Source organism: Corapipo altera, unplaced genomic scaffold (assembly GCF_003945725.1).
Source record: "Corapipo altera isolate COAL_440 unplaced genomic scaffold, ASM394572v1 1, whole genome shotgun sequence".
Taxonomy (NCBI): Eukaryota; Metazoa; Chordata; class Aves; order Passeriformes; family Pipridae; genus Corapipo; species Corapipo altera.
In genome coordinates, this window is record NW_020884873.1 from 844446 (window position 1) to 866313 (window position 21868).

General features: G+C 38.7%; 1 protein-coding gene across 5 annotated transcripts in view; it reads right to left on the bottom strand.

The window, feature by feature from the left end:
- The window catches only part of EPS8 (epidermal growth factor receptor pathway substrate 8), a 136051-nt gene that overhangs the window by 16828 nt on the left and 97355 nt on the right, over positions 1 to 21868 (bottom strand). For 4 of the 5 annotated variants that reach the window (XM_027653708.1, XM_027653700.1, XM_027653685.1 and 1 more), the window contains 10 exons: positions 21650 to 21786; positions 19622 to 19695; positions 18456 to 18582; positions 18013 to 18101; positions 14369 to 14443; positions 13718 to 13866; positions 11213 to 11396; positions 7196 to 7329; positions 3079 to 3190; positions 2059 to 2202 (listed from right to left, as the gene is read on the bottom strand). In XM_027653708.1, coding sequence (XP_027509509.1) covers positions 2059 to 2202; positions 3079 to 3190; positions 7196 to 7329; positions 11213 to 11396; positions 13718 to 13866; positions 14369 to 14443; positions 18013 to 18101; positions 18456 to 18582; positions 19622 to 19695; positions 21650 to 21786 — 1225 coding nt within the window. The remainder of the gene's footprint in view (positions 1 to 2058; positions 2203 to 3078; positions 3191 to 7195; positions 7330 to 11212; positions 11397 to 13717; positions 13867 to 14368; positions 14444 to 18012; positions 18102 to 18455; positions 18583 to 19621; positions 19696 to 21649; positions 21787 to 21868) is intronic. The other variant, XM_027653717.1, reaches the window with a different exon arrangement.

A 21868-nucleotide genomic window follows, 5' to 3' on the forward strand; every position in this document is an offset into this window, starting at 1 on the left:
GGCAGAATCACTTCCCTGGTCCTGCTGCCACACTGTTCCTGATCCAGGCCAGGATGCCACTGGCCTTCTTGGCCACCTGGGCACACTGCTGGCTCATGTCTGCAGCTCACACCACAGCAGACAGGACACTCTGAAGGCAGTCTTTTGAAAACCAAAGATGACTTAGGAGAGCAGCAAAAGCCGCACAGCACCAGGTGCTGAGCCTGCTCGTGTTCAGGGTCTGGCAAAGGCAACGATAGGAACAGCTTCAATTTCCTGCTCTACCCACAAGCTCTCCTGCCTGACCTTGGGCGAGGCAGTCATCCCTTCAATGCCTCATTTCTTTCTGAAATAGCAGCAATGTCTCACAGCGCCGTTATGGAAATAAATAGAGTTATGCAAACAGATCCCAAATGAACCATGTATCTATCACAGGAGAACAGACAAATGAGCACGCTCAGGAGCGCTAAAATTATAATAATCACCATGAAGTTAAGAACAACATTACTGACATTCTTGGTAAAGACTCCATTTATCTTGTGCAATCCATTATATTCTTAAATAATTTCACAGTATTTCAAGCTCACATTTGAATATGATCAAGCTGTAGGGAGTAACTTGCCAGCAGGCAAAGAAACAAACTTTTGTTAAATGTTGTTCTCTGACCCTAATTTTCATAGGTCCATGGAGAATGCTTTGTAGAAATGATTACTTTATTATATGCCATGTCTTGTCATTATTTCAAACAGAAAACTGCAAACCCTGCAGTGCATTACAAAGAACAGCGTAAGAACCTCTACTCAAAACTGTACTTGGTCTGCTCAGGACTTGCTGGCAAATTCCAAACACACAAAATTACATGCACAGGAATTAAAAAACAAATCAGATCTTTAAATCAGGATTTGAAAAGAACTCTAGATGCATGCTTCATTTCGCAGACAGGCAAAACCATAATCAATTCAGATTGAGTCAATACATTACAGGCAAACAATTATGGATAGGAAAGCTCAGAAATGGTCTGATTCAAGCCCATGTAGTAGACCCAAGATAGGTCTACTACATTATTGTGCAAAACATTATGGCATTTTTGGGTTTTCAGTCATCAGCTGCAATGTGCAGGGACAAGGAATGAATATTAGATTAAATTAAACGTCAAGTTTTAACTGAAATTTGGGTTGCATTTGGACTTAAAAAGTCTGATTCAGAGGCAGGCCTGGAATTTCTGCTTAATCCAAGCTTGTTTGCCTAAACTTTCAAGATCATTGGAAATAAAAGGAAAGAAACAGGTCTTAGAAAATAGAACCTCTTGTTTAAGTAGCCTCTGACTCCCTTTAAATTTTCTCTAAAAATATGCAGTACAACTTTATCCTGTATATCCTTACTTAGGTGGACAATTGCACTGATTTAAGATTACTTTTTTTTAAAGTATTTTACTCTCTAATTCTGTTGAACACGTAAAAGAAACAACAACAACAAAAATCTTAATTCCACATCACTACATGAAAGAAAGAAAACCAGAATTAGGTCAGGATAATAAAGTGCTATTGATGCACAGACAAAGTAATTGAAAAACACCTGCTTCGTGAATGCAAAAGCAAATATGCCTTTTTTATGACTACAAAATTACAATAATTTAAAAAAATCAAGACCGAGATAGAGACACACAAAGATAGAAAATAAAAAGAAAAGCTACAGTTCACTCTCCTAGGAGAAACAAAGATGACCCTACCTTAAATAATTCAAACTCCTTCTTTGGCATCAACAGCTATCAATCCACAAAGGATATTTGCAATTAAAATAAATACATACAGACCCATTAGGATTCAAATTACCACCTCTAAGCAAATAATCAGGAAACAAACAAAGTAAAACCGTTTTGCTGTGTCTCTATCACATTTATTCTCAAGCTGGACTCTATGAAATACAGAAATCACCTTCATGCTGTACAAGAAATTTAAATGCTTTTTGACATATCAGTGGAACATGCAAGTATTTTAGCCTTGCTGTGAACTTCTTCCTCCTCCACATGCACACATTTGCACTTGAAAGGAAAGTTTTGCTCCCAACAGGAGACAGTACCTGGATGGTGCGGGTATACACAGGCTCCGGCCATCCTTGACCACCTTCTTGACTCCTCAGAGGATCCAAAATATTGTTTGGCACAAAGCCTGTGCTGCCACTCCTGTTCTGAACCTTCCACCACTGCTTTCTGTCATCCAGAATCTGAAATAATTTGGTAAATTAATTACATATTTTTTCTGACTTTCCTCCTGCCAGTACTGAGGCTGTGCATAATTTCAAAACAAAGCCATAACTTTGCCAGGTTCTGTGACTGCCAACAGATCTTCAGAGATATATCCCTAAGAAACCTCTGCAGCTTCCTTGATTATCATCATGATTAATTCTACACGGTTGTATTGCACTGTTCAAAACAGGGCTCTCAAGGAAGGACATGGAAGAGAAGTGTGTAATGAAGCTCTGTAAACACAGACGAGTGATGGATCAGACACAGGGGAAGGAAAATCAAGCACTTGCACAGAGAGGCTGGCATGTCTACAACCCATATGCTGGCAACAAAAGGATTAAATAATTATTAATAACCCAAGTAAAAGGGCATTGTTCTAGGAGAGCATAAATTTGGAGGGACAGCACTTCTGGGTAAACATGGAACTGGAGCAGGATGGCCAGGAAAAGCCAGAAATCTGACTGCCTGCTGTACAATCTCATTCACAACATTTTCCGTCTTCATTGCTCCCTTCCTTCCAAACATATTTCGCTTTCAGGGAATCAGTTCCTCTGTCCCTACACCCAGTGCGTACACAGTGTTTGCCAGAGCCAGTTCTTTAAACACTACTGAAAGTTTAAAAGCAACACCAGAGACGATGTAAAAAAAACCCCACAAATATATTCCCAGCACGGATCTCTACAGCACCCTTCGCAAAAACGACGCAAAACAAATTAAACTGAATTTTCCATATTGAGGGACATAAATCAAACGCATTGCAGCAAACATTAAGGACAGCCACACTGCCCACAGAAAAGGTACTCTCAGCTTTGAGTAGCACCAGAAATTTGTGTTCTCTTTGCAAACAAAATTACCTCTACGATCTCTTCTTTCGTGACAGAAAGCTCACTGTTGTTTCTTGCCACAAATTCGTACTTGCATTTGGCATATTTCTTGCTCTGTGCTTTATTGTGTGCTTCATAGTTTCTGCAAAGCAAAGATCAGACTATTGTTCAGTGAGACATTCACGCAAATAAAACCATAAATGCCCTCTTCCAATCACCTGCAAAACATTTTTTAAAAAAATCATCTCTCAACCATAACATGCTGCTGCTGTAGAACTGCCTATTCATAATATATCGATTTAAGTGCCAAAAAAAAAAAAATAAAAAAATAAAACAAAAGAAAGAGGTGGTTGAACCACATGGACCTCAAGAACTGATAACCTTTATCAGCTCACTGTTTGCAAGATGTATGATAACGACTTGGATTAGCAGGTGCCATTGTTTTAAAATAAATAGGTACACTATATTTAGTCTGTTTTCCTACTAAAGATTAAACAATAATTTGTTACAGAAGCAAATGACTATACTTACTATATAATTGATAGCTTGTTCTTTGTATGAAATTGTATTTCTAATGTTAATCATAAATTGTTTCAAATTCATAGTAGATGAATAAATTTTTGCCATAAACCCTAATGGAATTAAACTCTAAAAACCACTCACCTACTGTCAGATCAGTTTTCTTAACTGACCATAAGATACCATCAACTCTAACAATCTCAGGTTACTTCATCAATTAAAAATGAGAAATAATTTCTTGGCAGTTACAAACTGGGTTCATGGCAGAACAAAGCATACCACAGTTTAGCTCTGTATTTTTCTCTTTGCATGAGGAATGACCCACTCAGAATGCCTTTGGTTAAGAAGTTACTAGGTTTTTTGATGTAGTACCTCTTCAAGTGGAAAAGTTCCCAGCCCACTCAAAACAGATCCAAAAAAAAACCCCCACCCCAATAATATTATTCACTTATTGCAAATTACACCAAACTGCATAAATCCATACCAGGCGGTAAAACAAACTAAATAAATAGTAAAATAAATAAAATATAAAATAAAATATAAAATAAATAAATATATTTGAACAGCTAATGAAAGCATGCAGCAACTGATGGCTTGAAATGCTGCACACATCACAGCACAGGGATACAAATGCAGACGGTTGCTGATGCTGGCACTGTGTAACCGTGGGTCCCAGGTGTGCCTGAGCAATTCAGCAGTTACCTGGCTATTACATGGCTGTGGAGAACTGTCTCACTTGACTTGAAGAGCAGAACCAAGGAAAAGTCATATTTAAATTGAAAGATTATTTTGAGAGAAAGACAAAACACTACAAGTGTTTAAGGAGAGAGTGAAAAGCAGGGGATGGACCCCAGCCTGCAGAATAGGTGTTATAAGACTCAACAATGTATGAGTAATCCAATTTTTTCTGCCACCCATTTAAAATTTATATAATTTTGAACTCCCTTCTTACTGTCTCAGCTCTGACAGTGTTTTTACTTTTAGGTTGTCTTTCCAAAATCACTCCAGTACCTGAAGGGACCTTACAGGGAAGATGGGGCAAGACTATTACAAGGGCATGTAGAGACAGGACAAGGGGGAATGGGTTTAAATTAAAAGAGGACAGGTTTAGATTATTACAATATTAGGAAAAAATTCTTTACTCTGAGACTGTTGAGGCACTGGAATAGGTTTCCCAGGGAAGTTGCAGATGCCCCATCCCTGGTGGTGTTCAAGGCCAGGTTGGATGGGGCTCTGAGCAACCTGGTCTAGTGGAAGGTGTCCCTGCCCACTGCAGAAGGGTGGAATGAGATGATTTTCAGGGTCCCCTTCCAACCCAAACCATTCTACGATTCTGTGATTTCAATAACTGTGTCTTCCTACCTTGTCCACATCTGATTGTCCACATCCTGATTCCTTCAAGAAACATCACTCAGGAAGAATTTAAAATAAACGTCTACATTTTACTTTTTTAGCAACATGCCCAGAACATGGGCCAGGCAATGGTTGCATGCTTCTGAAGAGACTAATTCTTCAAGCCTATCCTAAAGAGCCAGTTTACCCTGGACACAAATATTCTGAACACTTACCTCCATTCATCCATCCACCCACTCCTGTGATTCTTACTGCCTATCAGATAAACCATAATTTCACCCCTTTGCTCTCCAGTGCACTCTCCTTGAGAGCCTAGGGGGTTGCACAGACTTCCAGAGAGCTTTCCTTCAAATGACAGCACAAAACCAAACCACACAGCATAAAACTCTGAAATGCCACAAAACTTGCTGAAAATTATGTAGTACTCTTTCAGCATTGGAGTTCCTGAAATTCCTAATATCACACTAAAAGTTTAAGATTCTGACACTTTATTTACATCACCCAAGGAAAGCACTACTTGGAGGTCCTGGTGTGTTGGAATACATCCCATTGAAATTCCCTGTGATTAAAATTTCTATGGACAAGGTGTAACCTACCTGTCCCTCAACAGGAACAGGTGGCTTGGTCACTACCTTCAGGCTGCTCATTAGGAATGCCAGCTTTGATCAAGGACCAGCAAATAATGGTGGAAAGAGTCAGCATGAATTTCTCACTGCTCCCCCAAACCCATTCCTCTTTGTTCACAGATGCTTCAAAATGCAACTTGAAATGAGCTCCCACCAAGCACTGTTTTATGTGTCTCAAGAGCTAATTAACAAACGGAAGCTCCTTTCATGTTGAAAGGACTGTGAGACAGGGGCACACTGTGGATGTTTGCATCAGTACCAGCCATCTAGACTCCTTCCCACAATCAGTGGTGAGAAACAGGTACCACTATGGCATGTCCCATTTCATAGTTTTCAAAAGACTAATTTCACCTTTCATGAACTGCCTCTTAGAAACACCCATTTCTCTTTACCTGCCACAAAGGAGGCTTGGGTGACTTTCAGTTGCAGCCAGATACACTGATATCATCAACAGTTCAATGTAATTAGACTCATTCTCTAAACTGAAGTAGAGGCAACAACATTTATGTAGAATACTCTTGCTCTGAAAGGACAAAACAGGCCTTACCACGTTACAGATAAGAGAAAGGAATTTTTAGTACAAATCATCTAGATTTCAAGCTGACTGGTCCTGAGACAAGAATGCAACAGACAACCAAGTTTGAAGAAACAATTAAGAGATGACTACTCTGCTGTTATTGTTATGAAGAGTAAGTCCGAAGTTCAGGAAAAGAATTGAGTCTTCAACCTGCACACCACATGGGAATTCGATGCATGCAGATTGATAACAGGATCTTTTAGCACACTGCTAAAAAGTAGAAATAAAACTAGGAATTATGCAAGGGTTTTCATCACAATAGCGAATGATCAGCAATCTGATCCTAAAAACTTAGCTTAAACATCTTCCATGGTACATAAGCCAAAATACTGTTCATATGGCTTATATGGAATATGGTTTGGCATGGGGGAGCAATTCCAATACTTCTTTACTGATCTACTTCCACAGCTTGTGCTCGTAGAAATTCTCCCCACAGACAAGGCTAAGGATCGTTGCACTTGATCTTGTCAAGTTATTCAGTTTTAGGTTAAAATGAAGGGGGAAGGATGTGCAAAAAGGCACTGTTTGCTGTGCAAACATTTCAGGGCATTTTCTGTAACATTTGAAAAAGAATGGAAGAAACAAAGAGTCACTGTTCTGAAAATGGGTATTTATACACCAGCCCAGAAAACAAAAAGCAGGAGATTATGGAGCACTAAGTGAGCAGCTAAGCAAATCAAACAATCAATCAAAACAAGGACAGGTGAATCTCAGAGCAGACTTGTCATTCTTTGCAGTTCTGAAAAGAGCAAAGAGTATATTTAAAAACATGAAGCAAATCAGAACTAAAATTGAGTTGGAATTCCACTATATCATTTTTGACAGCAGCATCAATTTAACATCATAGATAAACAGGGTAGTTTTGTAGAAATTATACTGAGAGAATTTTAATGGTGCACCTTAGAGAAGCAGCAAAGGCAGAATACACACTGCTAACCAGAATCACTCCCTGAAAAGAAATAATGAACTTCTGCAGACAGAACCAGAGGTAATTACAGACACCACCACCCCAACAGCAATAAAGTCGGGACAGTTTTCCACAGCACCACGAACGCCGCTGAGTCAGTGTTACCTATCTACATGTCGGCTAACAGTTTGCTTAAAGGCAGCAACAGCTGCCCCCTGGTCCAGCAGAGGCCCTCTTTTGTAAACTGTGTTACCGAATGCATACCCATCCGACGGAGGGTAGTCAGGAACACCGGGAGGCTGGAAGACAAAAGAGAAACAAAGCCACAAAGCGCATTAGTGTCATCAGCGGTACTGCCCACTCACTTAATCCCGCACCCCCAGGGTCCCTGTCAGCATTCCCGCATCCTCAGGTGCCCGTGGTTCTGCTATGAAAAGTTAATAACTTCTGCATTTCAAATACATAAGCACAGAGATCAAAAGGATAAGAAGAAAAGAATTTCTATCCTGTGTCATCCCACTGCATTAATATTGCAGTGGATATTCTTTAGAAAAACAGTTCTCCGGGGCAAGGTCCATGTCATCTCTCGGATGTCACTACAGCAACACAACTTACAAACAATGGCTGAACAGCTTTAAAATAAACTTCACTGTAAAACTGCTTTGAGCTTTTGTTCTAGGTGTACACTTGAAGCCAGAAACCTCTGGCTAGCCAACAGTATGGTTGTATAAGACATAAAGCCTCACAAGTAAAATTATCATGCTATTGCAAGATCATAATATAAAGCGGCTCATTTATGTCCCTCTCTCACTGAACATGACTATAGTCACTGAAGAAATGCAAATGGGACTGTGCTGTTGGTATAATCAAGGAATTTAGTTAAGAAAAAACATTACAATTTATCACAAGGACATACATAAGAAGATTCAAGGCTTTAGGAAATTCTTTTTAAAAAAGCCCACTTTAAATCCAGCAGTGATGCTCAGCTTCTAAGTAAGAAATATTTTAATCACCATCACCCCAAACAAAAAGAAGCTAAACAGTTAATTTCTGGATATTATAATATTGAACCTGCTCGTTCTGTATCTTTTCCTTATACCACCATCCAGTTGCCCAAGCTAGAATGGCTGAGACTCAAGAGCAATTGCCAAATCTCTAAGCCTCGTTTGATGGTGGGTTTTTTTGTCTTGTGTCTTGTTTTCTTGTGAATTATTATTTGGTTTTGGTTTTTTCATCTCTGTCTGGGTGGCTACGGAAAAATCTACCTCCAAGTATCTGACCTGGCAATCAGAGACACTTGCGCAGGGGACTGAGGGTTTAGGAAAAGAAATTAAAACCAAACAAACTCCTCTCACCATAGAATATTCTTTAAAACTGTATTATTAAGACCTCTTTGAAAAAAAATCCAAAGTGTCATCTAGCTTATACCTTGCATCACAAGACACACCCTGGAAGCAGAAGCTCATTTTACTTCACGCACAAATTATTTGCATCGCCTTAGCCTCACTGGACTCTCTGGTGGTTGTTCCATCACCATTTGAAGTCCTCATTGCTGAACTGACTCCACTTTGAAATCCCTCCAGTGGGAGCTGCATGTGTGGCTAGATCTTAAGCTTCAGGAATGGAAAGGCAAAGATAGATTCTCCTGAGTGGGAACCCTCAATGTGCTTCTCCTGGTGCCAGAGCAGCCCCTGCCCATCAGGGGGGTGGCACCATTCACCCCTTTTCCACCCCCAGCACAGCACAGCTCTCCACAGGTAGCTGTGGTCCTCAGGAGATCAATGCCACACTGAGACACAAGGCCAACTGGTGGCAAGAGACAAACACTTAAATTCTCATCTTATGTTTCCATCATTACTCTTCATTAAATAAGTTGTTACTGCAGACTTAAGGAAGAATAATTATTCTGGTATCAGCCACGCCAGGGTGGCCTTTTTGCTGCAGCCAAATAGCATTTTGCACTCATGCAGCTTTTTCCAGCTGAGTACCTACAGCATTTCACAGCTATTAAGCAGCTCTGTGTGCTCTTCCCCCTAGGGATGTGCTGAGGAGGCATGGGCACAGGGAGCCAAGGTACCAAGGTTAAATCAATTGTCCAAGACCTTGCAGGAACCAGTGACAGTCATGAAACTAAGGCCTGACATCCCAGGAGCCAGGCACACAAACAGCTTCAATGAACTGGGATATATATATATATATATATATATATATATGTATGTGTGTGCGTGTGTGTGTGTGTCTTGAAGATTAAGAGACTAACTTGGCATAAACAACTACCAATGCAACCAGCCCTACTACCATGAAAAAGAGTGAAATCTACTCCTCGAAACACAAGCAATTAAAATACCTCAATATATTCTCCCTGTTCAAATTTGGTTTAGGTTATTATATGTATAAATGAAATTCTTAGAATCATCAGAATTCTCTTTTCAGTACTAGTGAAAAAGTTTCAATACTGCTGTTATTATTATTTTTGTTGTTGTTGTTGTTATTTAGAAGGAGCACAATTTAAACAAAATTCCGCATGGAAATGTAGAGCAGCAGGGAACAATGAAAAAATGTTCAATGAGATTTTCTGGGGAGGTGACTAGGGAAAGAGGTGACAGCAATGGCAACAGCTACATTTCACATTGTTGTACCCATTAATTTTACTAAATGCTTTTTTTGCTCAAAATGAAGCATCGGCAGTAACTCAGTTTTTGGCACATTTCTTCTTGTATATCTTGTTAGGCATAAAGCCAAAAAGTGTTTTAATCAGATGTGTACCATGTTATCCTCCTTTGCTTGGCAGACTTTTTACCAAATTTGTTTGTCTCTATAGCTGAGTAGACCTTTTTTTTTTTGACTGAGATTTTCGTGAAAACAAAGTTTTACTGTGACTAGGCAGTTTTGATAAACTTTTGCTGGGGTGCCTTTATTGTTTCCAATAAGAGAATTGCTCTGCAAGAAAACACCATCCCATAACAGCCAATAATCATTCCCCTCAATATTCTTCCAAATGTAATTTTTACTAGCATATAAAACCATATGTAGTTCAAAATTAAGATAAAATCCAGTATTGTTGTGTAAAAATGTACTCCAAGTATGGTACTAGTGTAGACTGCTTGAGGAAGATAGACAAAACCTGTAAAGTGAACCTAAAAAATTCTTAAGTGCACTTCAATGTCACAGTTGCTACCAGGGGACCTTGGACTAGCTAACACTTGATTTAAACTAAGATCAGCATAGAAAAATAAACAAAAAAAATTAAATTAAATCTTATATCTTCCCCCCAAAAAATCTTCCAAAATGAAAATTTTTATATCTTTAAAAAGGCAATGGTTTTCTTTGTTAATTAAAAGCAAGAAAATCCACATATACTCTTAAAATTTTCACAAAAAGCAAAGTTCATTTTTTGACCAACTCTACTGAAAAAATAGGGATAGAGTCTTGGTTGAGAAACAAAGGGGCTGACTATAAAGTTGGTCAGTAAAAGCTCTCTAGTTTCTCTGAAGGCTTTAGATTGTGGTGCATGCTTCCATGCTCTAAATAGAACAAGCTAACTTTTGCTAAATTCACCACATTCCTTTGAAAAAAAAGGTTGGGAAAAGTTTTGTACAATAATTGTCCTAGTCAGCAGTTATTTTTCAGAAGTAGGCCTAAATTAAGGTATGGCAGGTTTTACTTGTATGTATTACCCTGATAGCACCTCTGAATACTTCCACTGTACTGCAAGTACTAAGAGATTAATTAAAAGGAATATTCAATTTCACATTTATGAAGAAGCAGTTTAAGTCCAATATTCCACAAAAAAGGGGGGTTTATTTCATTTAGTCTGCATGCCTGTGCATGTGGAGCACATTTGAGAGCACTCTGGTTCAAATACTGCCTGAAGTAAATATGATCAAAATATCAATGGGATCTGATAGCAGAGGCCCCAAATCAAATTGAACCTTAGGGGCTTGGACTGTCCTCCCAAGTTCAAGGAGAGCAGCAGGCAAAAGCCTTAAATTTTTCCTAACAGCATTTTTGGTGGTTGAATGGGTATCTGGTTTCATACAACTTTAATGTAAGTGTAAAGAGCTTGCACTGATGCAGCAGATGCCAGAGGATGGTTACTCCAACAGTATCACAGAATACCTTCCTTATGAAGGAAGCAGTTGATGTCATCTAATTTACAGAGCACTGTCCCAAGTGACCTACCTCAGTTGACATCCTTTTCATCTCTTGCTTTCGCTGCTGCTCTGCAACGTTTGCCACAGACTCAGCCAAATGATTGAGTTCTTGCTCCTTTGGAGCTCCCATGAAGTTCAGCAAAGGAGGCTCCCAACCATTTCGGAAACGGGGGACATAAGGTGGAATAAAATGGTCTTTGGGCCAATCGGCTCTGCATGAAAAGTAAATCAGAGATCAGTACCAAGGGCCATATAAATACTCATTAAATAAGTTACTGAAAATTGAAATGCTTTAGAATTTTTATTAGTATAGCGGAGAGGCTGGGATTACAGCAGAGGCAGAATTGTGCTAGAACACAGAAAATCAGCAGAAAACATTTATTTACCACAACTGCCCTCCCTGCAGCGCCCTGAAGAAAGAAACTGCTCCTGCTGTTAAGGACATGTCAATGCTAAAATACAACAAACTTCTGTCTTGTAACAAAGGATGGGCATTAGAAGAATCAAAACAAATCTAGGATTTGTTTTAACAGTGAGATGGGGAAAAATATTGCTATGCTCTGTTTGTGTGAAAGCACCAGACAAAAGACTTCAAAGAAACAGATGGCTTTGTAAGAACTCCTGAAAGCAGGTATGAAGCATGGAAGCTTTAGGGGGCCTAGCTACACCTAAACCAAAAAGTTAGATAGCTGTAACTGACAAAAGAAACCACCCAACTGTACATGCTCCAAGACACATGAACTATCACCACATTTGCTGTTTTACAGTCCAGTTTGATCTTTATAAAATACTGCACTACTTTTTCGGAGTCTCATTAGCATTCTCTGTCCTAATACAAAATTCCTAAATGAATGCTTTCATGCTCTGCCTTTGTACTACACTTAACACTCCATCCTGCAATATACATTAATTTGTCTTCATGGTGGAAGCAGGAATGGGAATGTACATTACAGTCTTTTAGTAGGCTTATTGCTGACACTGCTCAAAATTAAGGGACAAATGCTTCCAGTCACATGGGCAGTCAGCAATTCCTAGCCTGTTAGCAGGGCCTGAGCTAGGTCAGTAACCCTCAAGTGGTATCATTCACCTCTCCTACTACACTCCAACCCAGTGTACTTCTGGATACTGAGATCAGTCAGAGCATCAATTCTAATCTGCACAGGTCAACCAACTACATTCTAAATGCTTCATTCTTCACTACCCAACACGAGCTATTTCTCTTTCCATTAACCTTTTTTCAGGATGGACTTAAATGAATGGATGAGGGTAGTTCCCAAGACAAGGAGCTCATTATTTTACCCAGTGATTCATTTTCCCTGCACGGGGCTCCAATGCCATGAGGTGATTTCCACTGCCAGTCTCCCCCCAGACTGCTATGAAGCCTGCAGAGCTTGAGGCAGGCAAAGGCAAGCACTTTGCTGGGATAAGCTTTGCTGGGATAAGCTCTCTGGCAACCACAAGGAGCTGCTCTTCCTGTCTCCAGCTCATTTTGCAGTAGCAGGCAAAATAATAGGCCCAAAGGACAAATTTGGACATTCCTGATGCTGCAGCAGAGTGAGACCAAGGGAAAGTCCTGTGTGTCCCTCTCCCTGCTCTGATGATTTTTCTCACTCCATGCTCTTGGGCTTTTCATGCAGCTTTTCTTACCAGCAAAACACTCTGCAGTTTTTAATCATCTGGTTAATTACTTTAAAAAAAAATATCCATCTGGTAGACATTTATGTTCCAATTTGAAATCTAAAAGCAAGGATGAATAAACACAAAACACATGATGCATTTCCAGCCCAAGTGATAGCATACTTCATCATCATCAAATGTACTTATCCATCACAGATTACAGAGTCAAAATGCACTTCAATACTTTAAAGTTTTTCTTTTGCATGTTCAATTCACCTAATTTCAAACTATATACTTACCTCAAAAACAACACATGCATACAGAAGTTAACTTTCAGCTAAGCCTAATATTAGTATATCCATTAAACACAACGTACACACATGTAGCACAGTTCAGTCAATAAATATTGTTTTAAAACTATGAACATTTTTATAGCATTAAGATGCTTTTAAAGAAGTAAAGGCATTGCAGATTTTTAACTTGTAATAATTATTGGAAATTGAAAATAGACATCTGTATCCTATTCTTTAATATTTTGTCATCTTTTTATTGCAGCTTCTTCAAACTGATTTTTAATGAAGTCCAGATGGATGCGTTGGAAAAATAATGGTGAAAAACAACAGGACACATGCAAGGGACAGTTCAGAAAAAAAATTACTGCAAAAGGTTATGTCAAGAGATTCTGGATCACAGACAAAAAAAAAAAAATCTGTCTGCATTTTCTCTCTCCTTGAGATCCCCAAACCCAGTGAAGCTAAACAGTTCCTTTCTAAAAACTTCAAGGAGCAGTTCTAAAGAGTCCAAAGCCTAACAAAGTAATACTGAATTTACTGGGGGCTGAATAACCTGGTTAAGAGCATGTCAGTAAACTTGATTTTAGAGATCTTCTCTAAAATGTGCAAAGACTTTTCCTCACCTGGCTTTGGTCCACGTGTCACCCAAGGACATCCATAACTGTCCCTCCTCACTGGTGACAGTGTATCGCAGGAAGTCTATGGTGTCTTTTGTTAAGAGGGGGCTGAGTACTGTACCAGCAAGTTCTGGACCTCCTGTTGTCTGTACCACCTAAATCCAAGGATTAAAAGAATACAAACAACATACATACTGTGAGTACAGAAGTTACTGTGAATACATGGTGCCTACAGTGCTGCCAAAGTGTCTGAATGTCCTGCAGATTAACTAAACTATTTATTGCTGAAGAGTTGCTGTTCTGGTCACCAACCATTTTTTATTTAGACCCACTTTTGGCAACGTTATTTTTGCTTTACTGATCAAAGCCACACATAATTCAACTAAATAGACGTATGGTCGTGTTTTCAACTCTCTTCCTTCATTATGCAGAATATCGCCATTTTTTATTGTTAATTAAAAATTATAATGGCAAAGCATAACACAAAGCTAAAGATATTTAAATAAATATATTTAATAGATGGGCATATATGCAGAAAAGGATAAAAATTATTTCCTAAAGAAAACCTCATACTGAGATATGTTCCTTGAAAAGGTTACAGAGCATATAAATACACGAGTTTTGAAGGAAAACACTGAGAAAACCGTAAAAGCTTACCATTTGTAGTGGGGTAAAGAGAAAATGAACCAGATCAGCTGCACTAGGATTCTGGATATGGAACTTCAACTTAGCCTGAAGGAATGGAAAAAATTACATATTTTAAGAAACATTTAACTATTATGACAATAAATAATTTACATAATAATGGCCATCCCTGGTCAGGTCGCAGGTCCTAAACCAAGTGTTTTGTCTGAAGTGTAAGTGCTCATTCATCCAACTCTTTTTGAATCCATGTATATTGTAGCACCTATTGTGCAAAACAAGAAGTTCCACAGCTGAATTACATGCTTTGTGAAGCAGTAACTCCTTTGGAAATTTGACACCTCTCATTAGTGTTCTGCAAGTTCTTTTCCAAATAAAAACTGAGCTGCCCTTCTGCCCTCGCGTTTTCCAGCGATGCTCATAACCATTTACAGATTTATTATGTTCTTCCTCAGTTTGGACTTTTCCAAGTTAACCTAATTCCTTTGAGCATTCTTGTCCTCCCTGCATGTTCAATTTTGCTATACTGGTAACAAAATAAGGTCAGGGAACATAACGGCATAGTGATGCTCTTTATTTGTTAATTTTCTGTTGTCTTTTTTTCCCTGATGTTTTTCAACATCTTCTTGGTTGATTCCATTAAAAACAGATGACCTTCTCCCAGGAATCTCTATTACATCAACATTTTGTTCTGATTTGTTCTATATATGAGATTTTTCCTCACCTGTCCACGACTATCATGTTATCAATACTGAATGTCATCTGTCCCTTTATCTGTTATTATGAGATATTTCTACATTTGTAGACTTTGCTCCCCCTTTGCCAGAACACCTGTAAATACGTGGGACAGCCATGGCCTCTGCAGAGGCACATGTGGGACTTCACTGCTAATTTACTGCACTTCAAGAACTAATATTTTTGCCCTATATTTTGTTTTCTATTTCACTAAGTAAGTATCTAAGAAGCTACAAGTATCCAAGAAGCTACATTCAACCCCACAGTAGCTCAGTTTCTTTAGGAACTGTACAACCTTGCTGGATATGTTTTGGAAAACCAAAGGAACAAGATCAAAGAAGAGGTGGATCTGAAGACATTATTTTGTTTTTTGCAAGGTGCATGTTTGCTTCTTCCTCATGTTAACACACATTCCTACAAACTGCACCCCGTGTGCAGGTATCTCAGAGATATCTAGTTGCCTCAGATCCTTGGAATGACTTTAAAGATTATCAGCATTACCTTCTCCACTTCTATTCCTCTGGAAAAAAGGTAGTTTGAAGGAGGTGAGATAACATACTGTGTGGTTTGCTGACTTAGTTTTTTAATAGATGGATGAATGGTGCCCATTCAAACAGGGTTTCTATCCGCCTTTAATTTGCTATTTAGATTTGCTGTCCTTTAAGCCATTACCAGTTCTTCAATTTGAAATTGATAATCTCTTGTGCCCCGTCAATAAAAAATGGTTTTCAAAAAAACATAGTATCAAAGCTTTTCCAAGTAAACATGCACACAAAAAACAATAATGATATTATATAAAAAATTCAGAAGAAATACTAAAAGTCACTGATATAGCTTCTTGGAGCATTTCTTTTATTTACATATCACCCACTGGCCTTGTAGGCTCCACAGATAAGAAGCATGCCTGAATGTGTTTTAAAAAGTTATAGTAGTTTTTACTGCCTCTTGCCATCTGTTCCTCAAACTGCTTTTGGCTAGCTTTGTCCTGCTTTTACATCTAGCCTTCCAGCATTTCCCTCCAAATGAAGGAAGGAGGAGGATGTGTTTTTACTTCCAATAACTTCCTATATTCTGTTCTTCAGTCATTACAACTTACTCCCAGTATAGTTTTTTGACAGATGGTAGGCATTTTCTAGAAACTTTGGGGTTTTAAAACATGGGGTTTTAAAACAGTTTCCATTCTACTGGTAAAGATAATATTCTTCTAGCTACTCCTTTTATTCTTAAACAAAATTCTGCATTTTATACAGTTCTCCATGTCTGTCATGAAGCGTCAGGAAGTGAAACTTTTGTGGAATTGAGGCTTTTGGTGGCTCCTGCAATGATGCTGAAGTAAAGCACTGTTACAGCACAACTCTTCAAGGGCAACATTAGAAACCAGGTCCTAGATACTGTTGAGCACCAAAACAAGAACTGCTTTCCTCCTGCACAGAAGATAAAGATTCCAAGGATGAACAGATTGTTCTTGGGTAAAAAATGAATGTAAAGGTAGAAGGCAGAAGAATGGGAAAAAATGGACACTACAAGCACTAGTGATGAGGACAAGCATGTTCCAAGACATCCATCCCACTTCTGAACAGCAACCTTTTAAGGTCAGAATCACAGAACTTGATAAAGGGGTTTTTTTAAAAAATAGACATTCTTAACATTTCTAAATATCTCTCAGAGCCTAGCAATCAGAATTCATTCCCTAGGAGGAAGAAAAAAGCTGGTTTGGCTCAGTGAATACAAGCCCAGTTTTCCCCATTGGCACAGCCTCCCCAGCAATTGGAAGGAACAGTCAGTATCTGACAGTAAATGCTTTGAAGGTGTCCCACTTGCTGCCTCCCTTGAATAGGAGATTCCCACTTGAGAGGAGATGCCAGGGAAGGCTGTTGAATTAGCATCTCTGCTTACTGAGAACCTACAAAGCAGCAGCAATTTGTTGGATGGAACGTTCTGAGCCCAGAAGGCCCTGTGGTAATGATGGCAACAAGCACAGAGAGTCTGATGGGTACAGCTCAATAAAAGCAAATTAAGGCCACAGCTGGTGATGCTGGCAAACACACAACAGAGTTGTGATCCCAACAGATGTTCCTAGAAATTCTTTTATGATTCAAACTCAAACTTCCTAAGTAAAAGGCTTTAAAGAACCAGGAAAAGAAGAAACTCAACAGTGCTGAAAAAGAAATATGCTCATCTAGTCACTGTGTAGGGAACTTGAGGAGCAGCACCCCAAAGCTCAAAGGCCAATCTAGGCCACAGGTGGCCAGCCCTGATCTTGCCTCAGATCAGCCTTGGATGGAGAGGGAAAAGGTGAAAGTCCAAGACCAGTCAAGTCTCAGCTGAGCTATCTCCCTGTGTGCCAGCCAAGGACCAAACAAGATTACATTTCCAGGTATATCAGCATTCCTGCAGAGAATACTTGTGGGGTTGCTCCTTCTGAAAGAGCAGTGGAGGCCAAGACAATGCAGACTCAGGCTCACAATTCCCTGGATGGTGTGACCACCTCTGCATGGTTGGCAGCTGTAGGGCACTGAAGGTCCCAGAATGTTTCTCTATATGGTCAAGACAACAGGAAGGTTAGGCAGAAAACTTTATTAATGCACTCCCAAAGACAAAATAACCTTCTGCAGCTCCCTCAAGTGCATCAACCACAAGCATTCAGACTCTCTGGAATAGCAGAAACCTCCAAGAAAACTTAAAAATAACTATAAGGCAAATTCATCATGTTACTGATTCTTCCTTCTCTTCATCTTTCCCCATAATTTGAGTTTTTCCCTCCAAACTAGTGGAATAAGCCATAAGCAAATGCAGCAAAACTGACACCCAAATCAATCTGTAGTGGCAGGGAAAACAAAGATCAGGTTATACTTAGCATCAGCTCTCCCATGGAAAAACTTATTGCATGTCACACACCAACATATCCATGAGCAGTCACCTACCAGAAGATTGAAGCCATGCTTGAACTTTTGGAAGCAATCAACAAATTCATCTGGAGGTGGTGGTTTTGCACGGAGAGTGAGAACTCCCTCTGGTGAACAAAATGAGATATTTATATATCCATTTATATGTATATAACTTCTATCAATATTTCAGATACAGTAAACATATACATAAACAATAAATTTACCAACTTACAGAATTTTCTAAATACAGAAGCAGAGCAAGGAGCATATTCTGTGGTCACACCTCTATTTAGTCACTTCCCACTGCCTTCAAGCAAGTGGTTTTTATACATTTCCTCTAAGAATATACTCCATAGGAATTTATGTGCTCAAAGTGAAAAAAAATTACCACACTGATAAAAAAGCAACACAAAGACACATTTGCTGGCTACTTCAGTGATCCTTAGAGAAACTGAATTGCCTGCAGTGAGAAATCCTACCTCCAGGTCCTTTCTTTTTACTTTTCTTAGTTTTCTTCCTCTTTGAAAGTTCAGCAAACGCTTCAGCAGCTTTTTGAAGTTTGGTAACAAAATACTCTATGTCATCCAAAATGTGGTTCAGAATTTGCTGTGGAAGAAAAGCAACAGTTTCTCTACAGAATATATAGCAGAAGTACTCCAGAAATTGAAACATCCAGACCTCTCACACACCAACAGCTTCCTTGGAACAAATTTCATGCTAGAACATTCCATATTCAGATTCACTGTGTTCTTAACTTTACATACATGTAAAGCATTTAAAATCTAATTTTTTTAAAAGCTTAGGGTCACTGGACATTTTTAAAATACGATCAACAGAATTATTAAGTTCAGATTGCAATTACACAATTTGTTCACACATTACATTCTCTCTCACAGCACATGAAAAAAAATTCTAATTATTTGAATGGACAGTATTTACCTAAAGGGTATAACTGCATAATGTCCTTTAGTACTAACTGTTAAGCTATTCGGTGAAGTTCCCTACAAATTAAGCTATTTGTAGAGAAATACTCTTTGAAGAATTGATTTAAAAGAGAAAGTGGATGAGAATGAATGAAACTCTGGGGAAAACACATTGGTAACAATTCAGCAGGTCCCAACATGCTTTTCTCAAGACCCTCTGAATGTTGCTGAGAGTGGAAAAGTAGAAAGTTACAACTGACAAATGGGACAATATTTGATCTCACACACACACCCAGTGCTGTTGCTTATAGGCAAGAAAATTTTAGGTTAGAAATAAACGTGGTCCACCTGTCTCCAGAAATGATCATGTTTATTTTCCAGATATTACACATATCCAAGTCCCACTAAACAGATGGAATTTTTTACTCCTTATACAGTTTGCTAAAACTCGTCTACTGCAAAAAATCACAATTTGTATTTCCAGCTCTTTACAGCAGAAAACTTTATATCACATTCAATATGTTGTCATTCCCCCACGCTTTTTTTCTGTTTAAAGAACAAAATTAAGGAAAAGGAACTACCACTTGTTCATTTCTAGATCTACCACACAAGCAGAGGCTGCCTGGAAAGTTTTTCTCCAGAACTGAATTTACTATGTGGAAAAAGTCTTCTCACAAAGTAGAGCTGCAAAATTTAACAGACATTTGTAGTTTCTCACTTACAACATCTCTGTCAATCCTGGCTGCCATCATCTCTGCTGTTTCTTCATGTTCATGGTACTGTCTGTGTTTTTCAACTGCAATAAAGGGAAGAAGAGAATAAAACATCCATATATGTGGAATTAGTATATTAGTACATAATATTTTCTATATAGCTTATGCTTTAAACCATAGAACTATAAAAAAAAAGATGGACAAAACTCTTTGTACCATTCACTTTGCAAGGACTCCACATAACCTGGAAGTCCTGTACCCTAATGCCTGATCCTGATAAGTCTCACAAAGTAGCTAAGTCTGTGCTTTCAGTCAATTTAACTGCATAAATGAAGTAAACCCCAGACGCTGAAAATCAAAAAATTTCAGCACAAAGTGGTAGATTATAAATACAACATAATTAGGAATCACCCTATTTTGCAAAATATGCTGAAAGCTTCTCCAGCAGAAGTAAGCAAGAAAGAGTGCAGTCACAGTTTTGGAAACAATTTTGATGTAAAAGGCAATTAGTAAAAAGGAATACCAGTTCTGGCAACATTGAAATGGGAGGTTATGATGTGATAGAACCAGTACTCACAAATCACAGTGGACAGAGTCGGTGACTTTTGTTTGAAAACAACAAGGTGAATGTTTTGAGAAATTGTAAGTTTTGCATTTTTAAGTTACACTAAGTGCTGCACTGTGTTTGTGAACAGGTGGGATTTCAGTAAATGCATTTTAGAAAAGATCTGCATGAGCAGAATAAAAGGAACTGCAGGAACTCAGATCCACAACTGGTCCGGTACAACACCTGACAAACTAATAAAACTTTTCTGTGGTGAGAAGTCAAGCAGAAGAACAGGTTAGCCATTACTCAAGATAGATGTAATACTGTAGATACATAGATTAAATAATTCTTAACGCTTCAGTTTGCTCTGAACATTTTCAGCTGTTTTCTTTGCATAGTTGTGAACTTTGTTAAGTGATACAGATATAACTTAATAAACCAAAAATAATAAAGACTTCAAGATCTTCTAATAGTAATAGAATTAGTATCTATTATTAAAAGAACACAAACAAACAAACCATATGTGACCTCACCTTAACCTTATCAGTCTGCTTTAGAGAAGAAACTTTACTCTTTCTGAAGAACTTTTTCAAACAAATCTGATCAAAATATGTTTCCCTTAGAGATACAAAAAACCCACCAACAACCACCAAACAAAACCAATCCAAACCGATTGGGAACGCTACAGCATTTCTTGGGTAAGGTTTTAAAAAACAACTTAAAAAAAAATAAGAAGAACCAGTTTAGTCATATAGACTAAATGATATGGTATAAAGATAAATGTGCTACAAATAAATAATGCACAAGTCACCTTTTAATCCCTGATTATAGTCTTTAATTGTCCAAAATATGTGGCCTACACTTTCCCTATTACTGAAGAGAGCACCATTAGATGTTATGAAAGTTAACATCTAATTATTGCATAAGCTGCTTTTTCCCTCTGCATGTATAATTTTTGATTGTCTCGAGTATTTCGTTTATACTATAAAAACCAAAAATCTACTATATATAGAAGCAACGAAACTACTATAGATAGTAGCAGCATAATTAGAAAAGTAACTTATTATACCATTCCCTTTCAGAAACAATGATAGGTTCCAAAAGTACTCTTTTCTGTGAATGCTACCATGTTCATAAAAAAGCCCAGGTTAAAATCAGTAGCCCACACCCCCACCCAGCTAAGCACAAACAAAAGCAGCTCTGAATAGACATTCAGAAAATGGATAAATGCAAGTAAATGACAAGTCAGATTATGACAGTCAGATCTCATTCCCCAGATCAGGGGACAGTGGCTCGGGGCATCTCAAACCAGACTCAGAGAATAATCATATCTGCTCTCAGCGAGGGCAGAGGGCTGACCTTGTACAACCATTTTCTGCACTCGGTTGCTGCGATCTTTATGAAAGCGGATCTTTCTAAATTATTTTCGTTCTCCCCAAGCACCACATAAACCCAGTGCCCAGAACAGCTGTTTGCCACCCCATACTCACAGTCGCCCTGCTCAGCAGCCCACGCCGACCACGCTGCCACGCGGCTCCTCACGTCCACCTGGGTGATGGTCCCCGGCGGCACCGGGGCCGGAGCCCGTGGCGGAGGAGGGATGGCACTGTCAGCTTTGGAGATCATTCTAGAGGGAGAGGAGAGAGCCCGCCAGTGACACTTGAAGGAAAAACGTTCTATTTCTCTAGTGCTTAATCAGAGAAGACCTT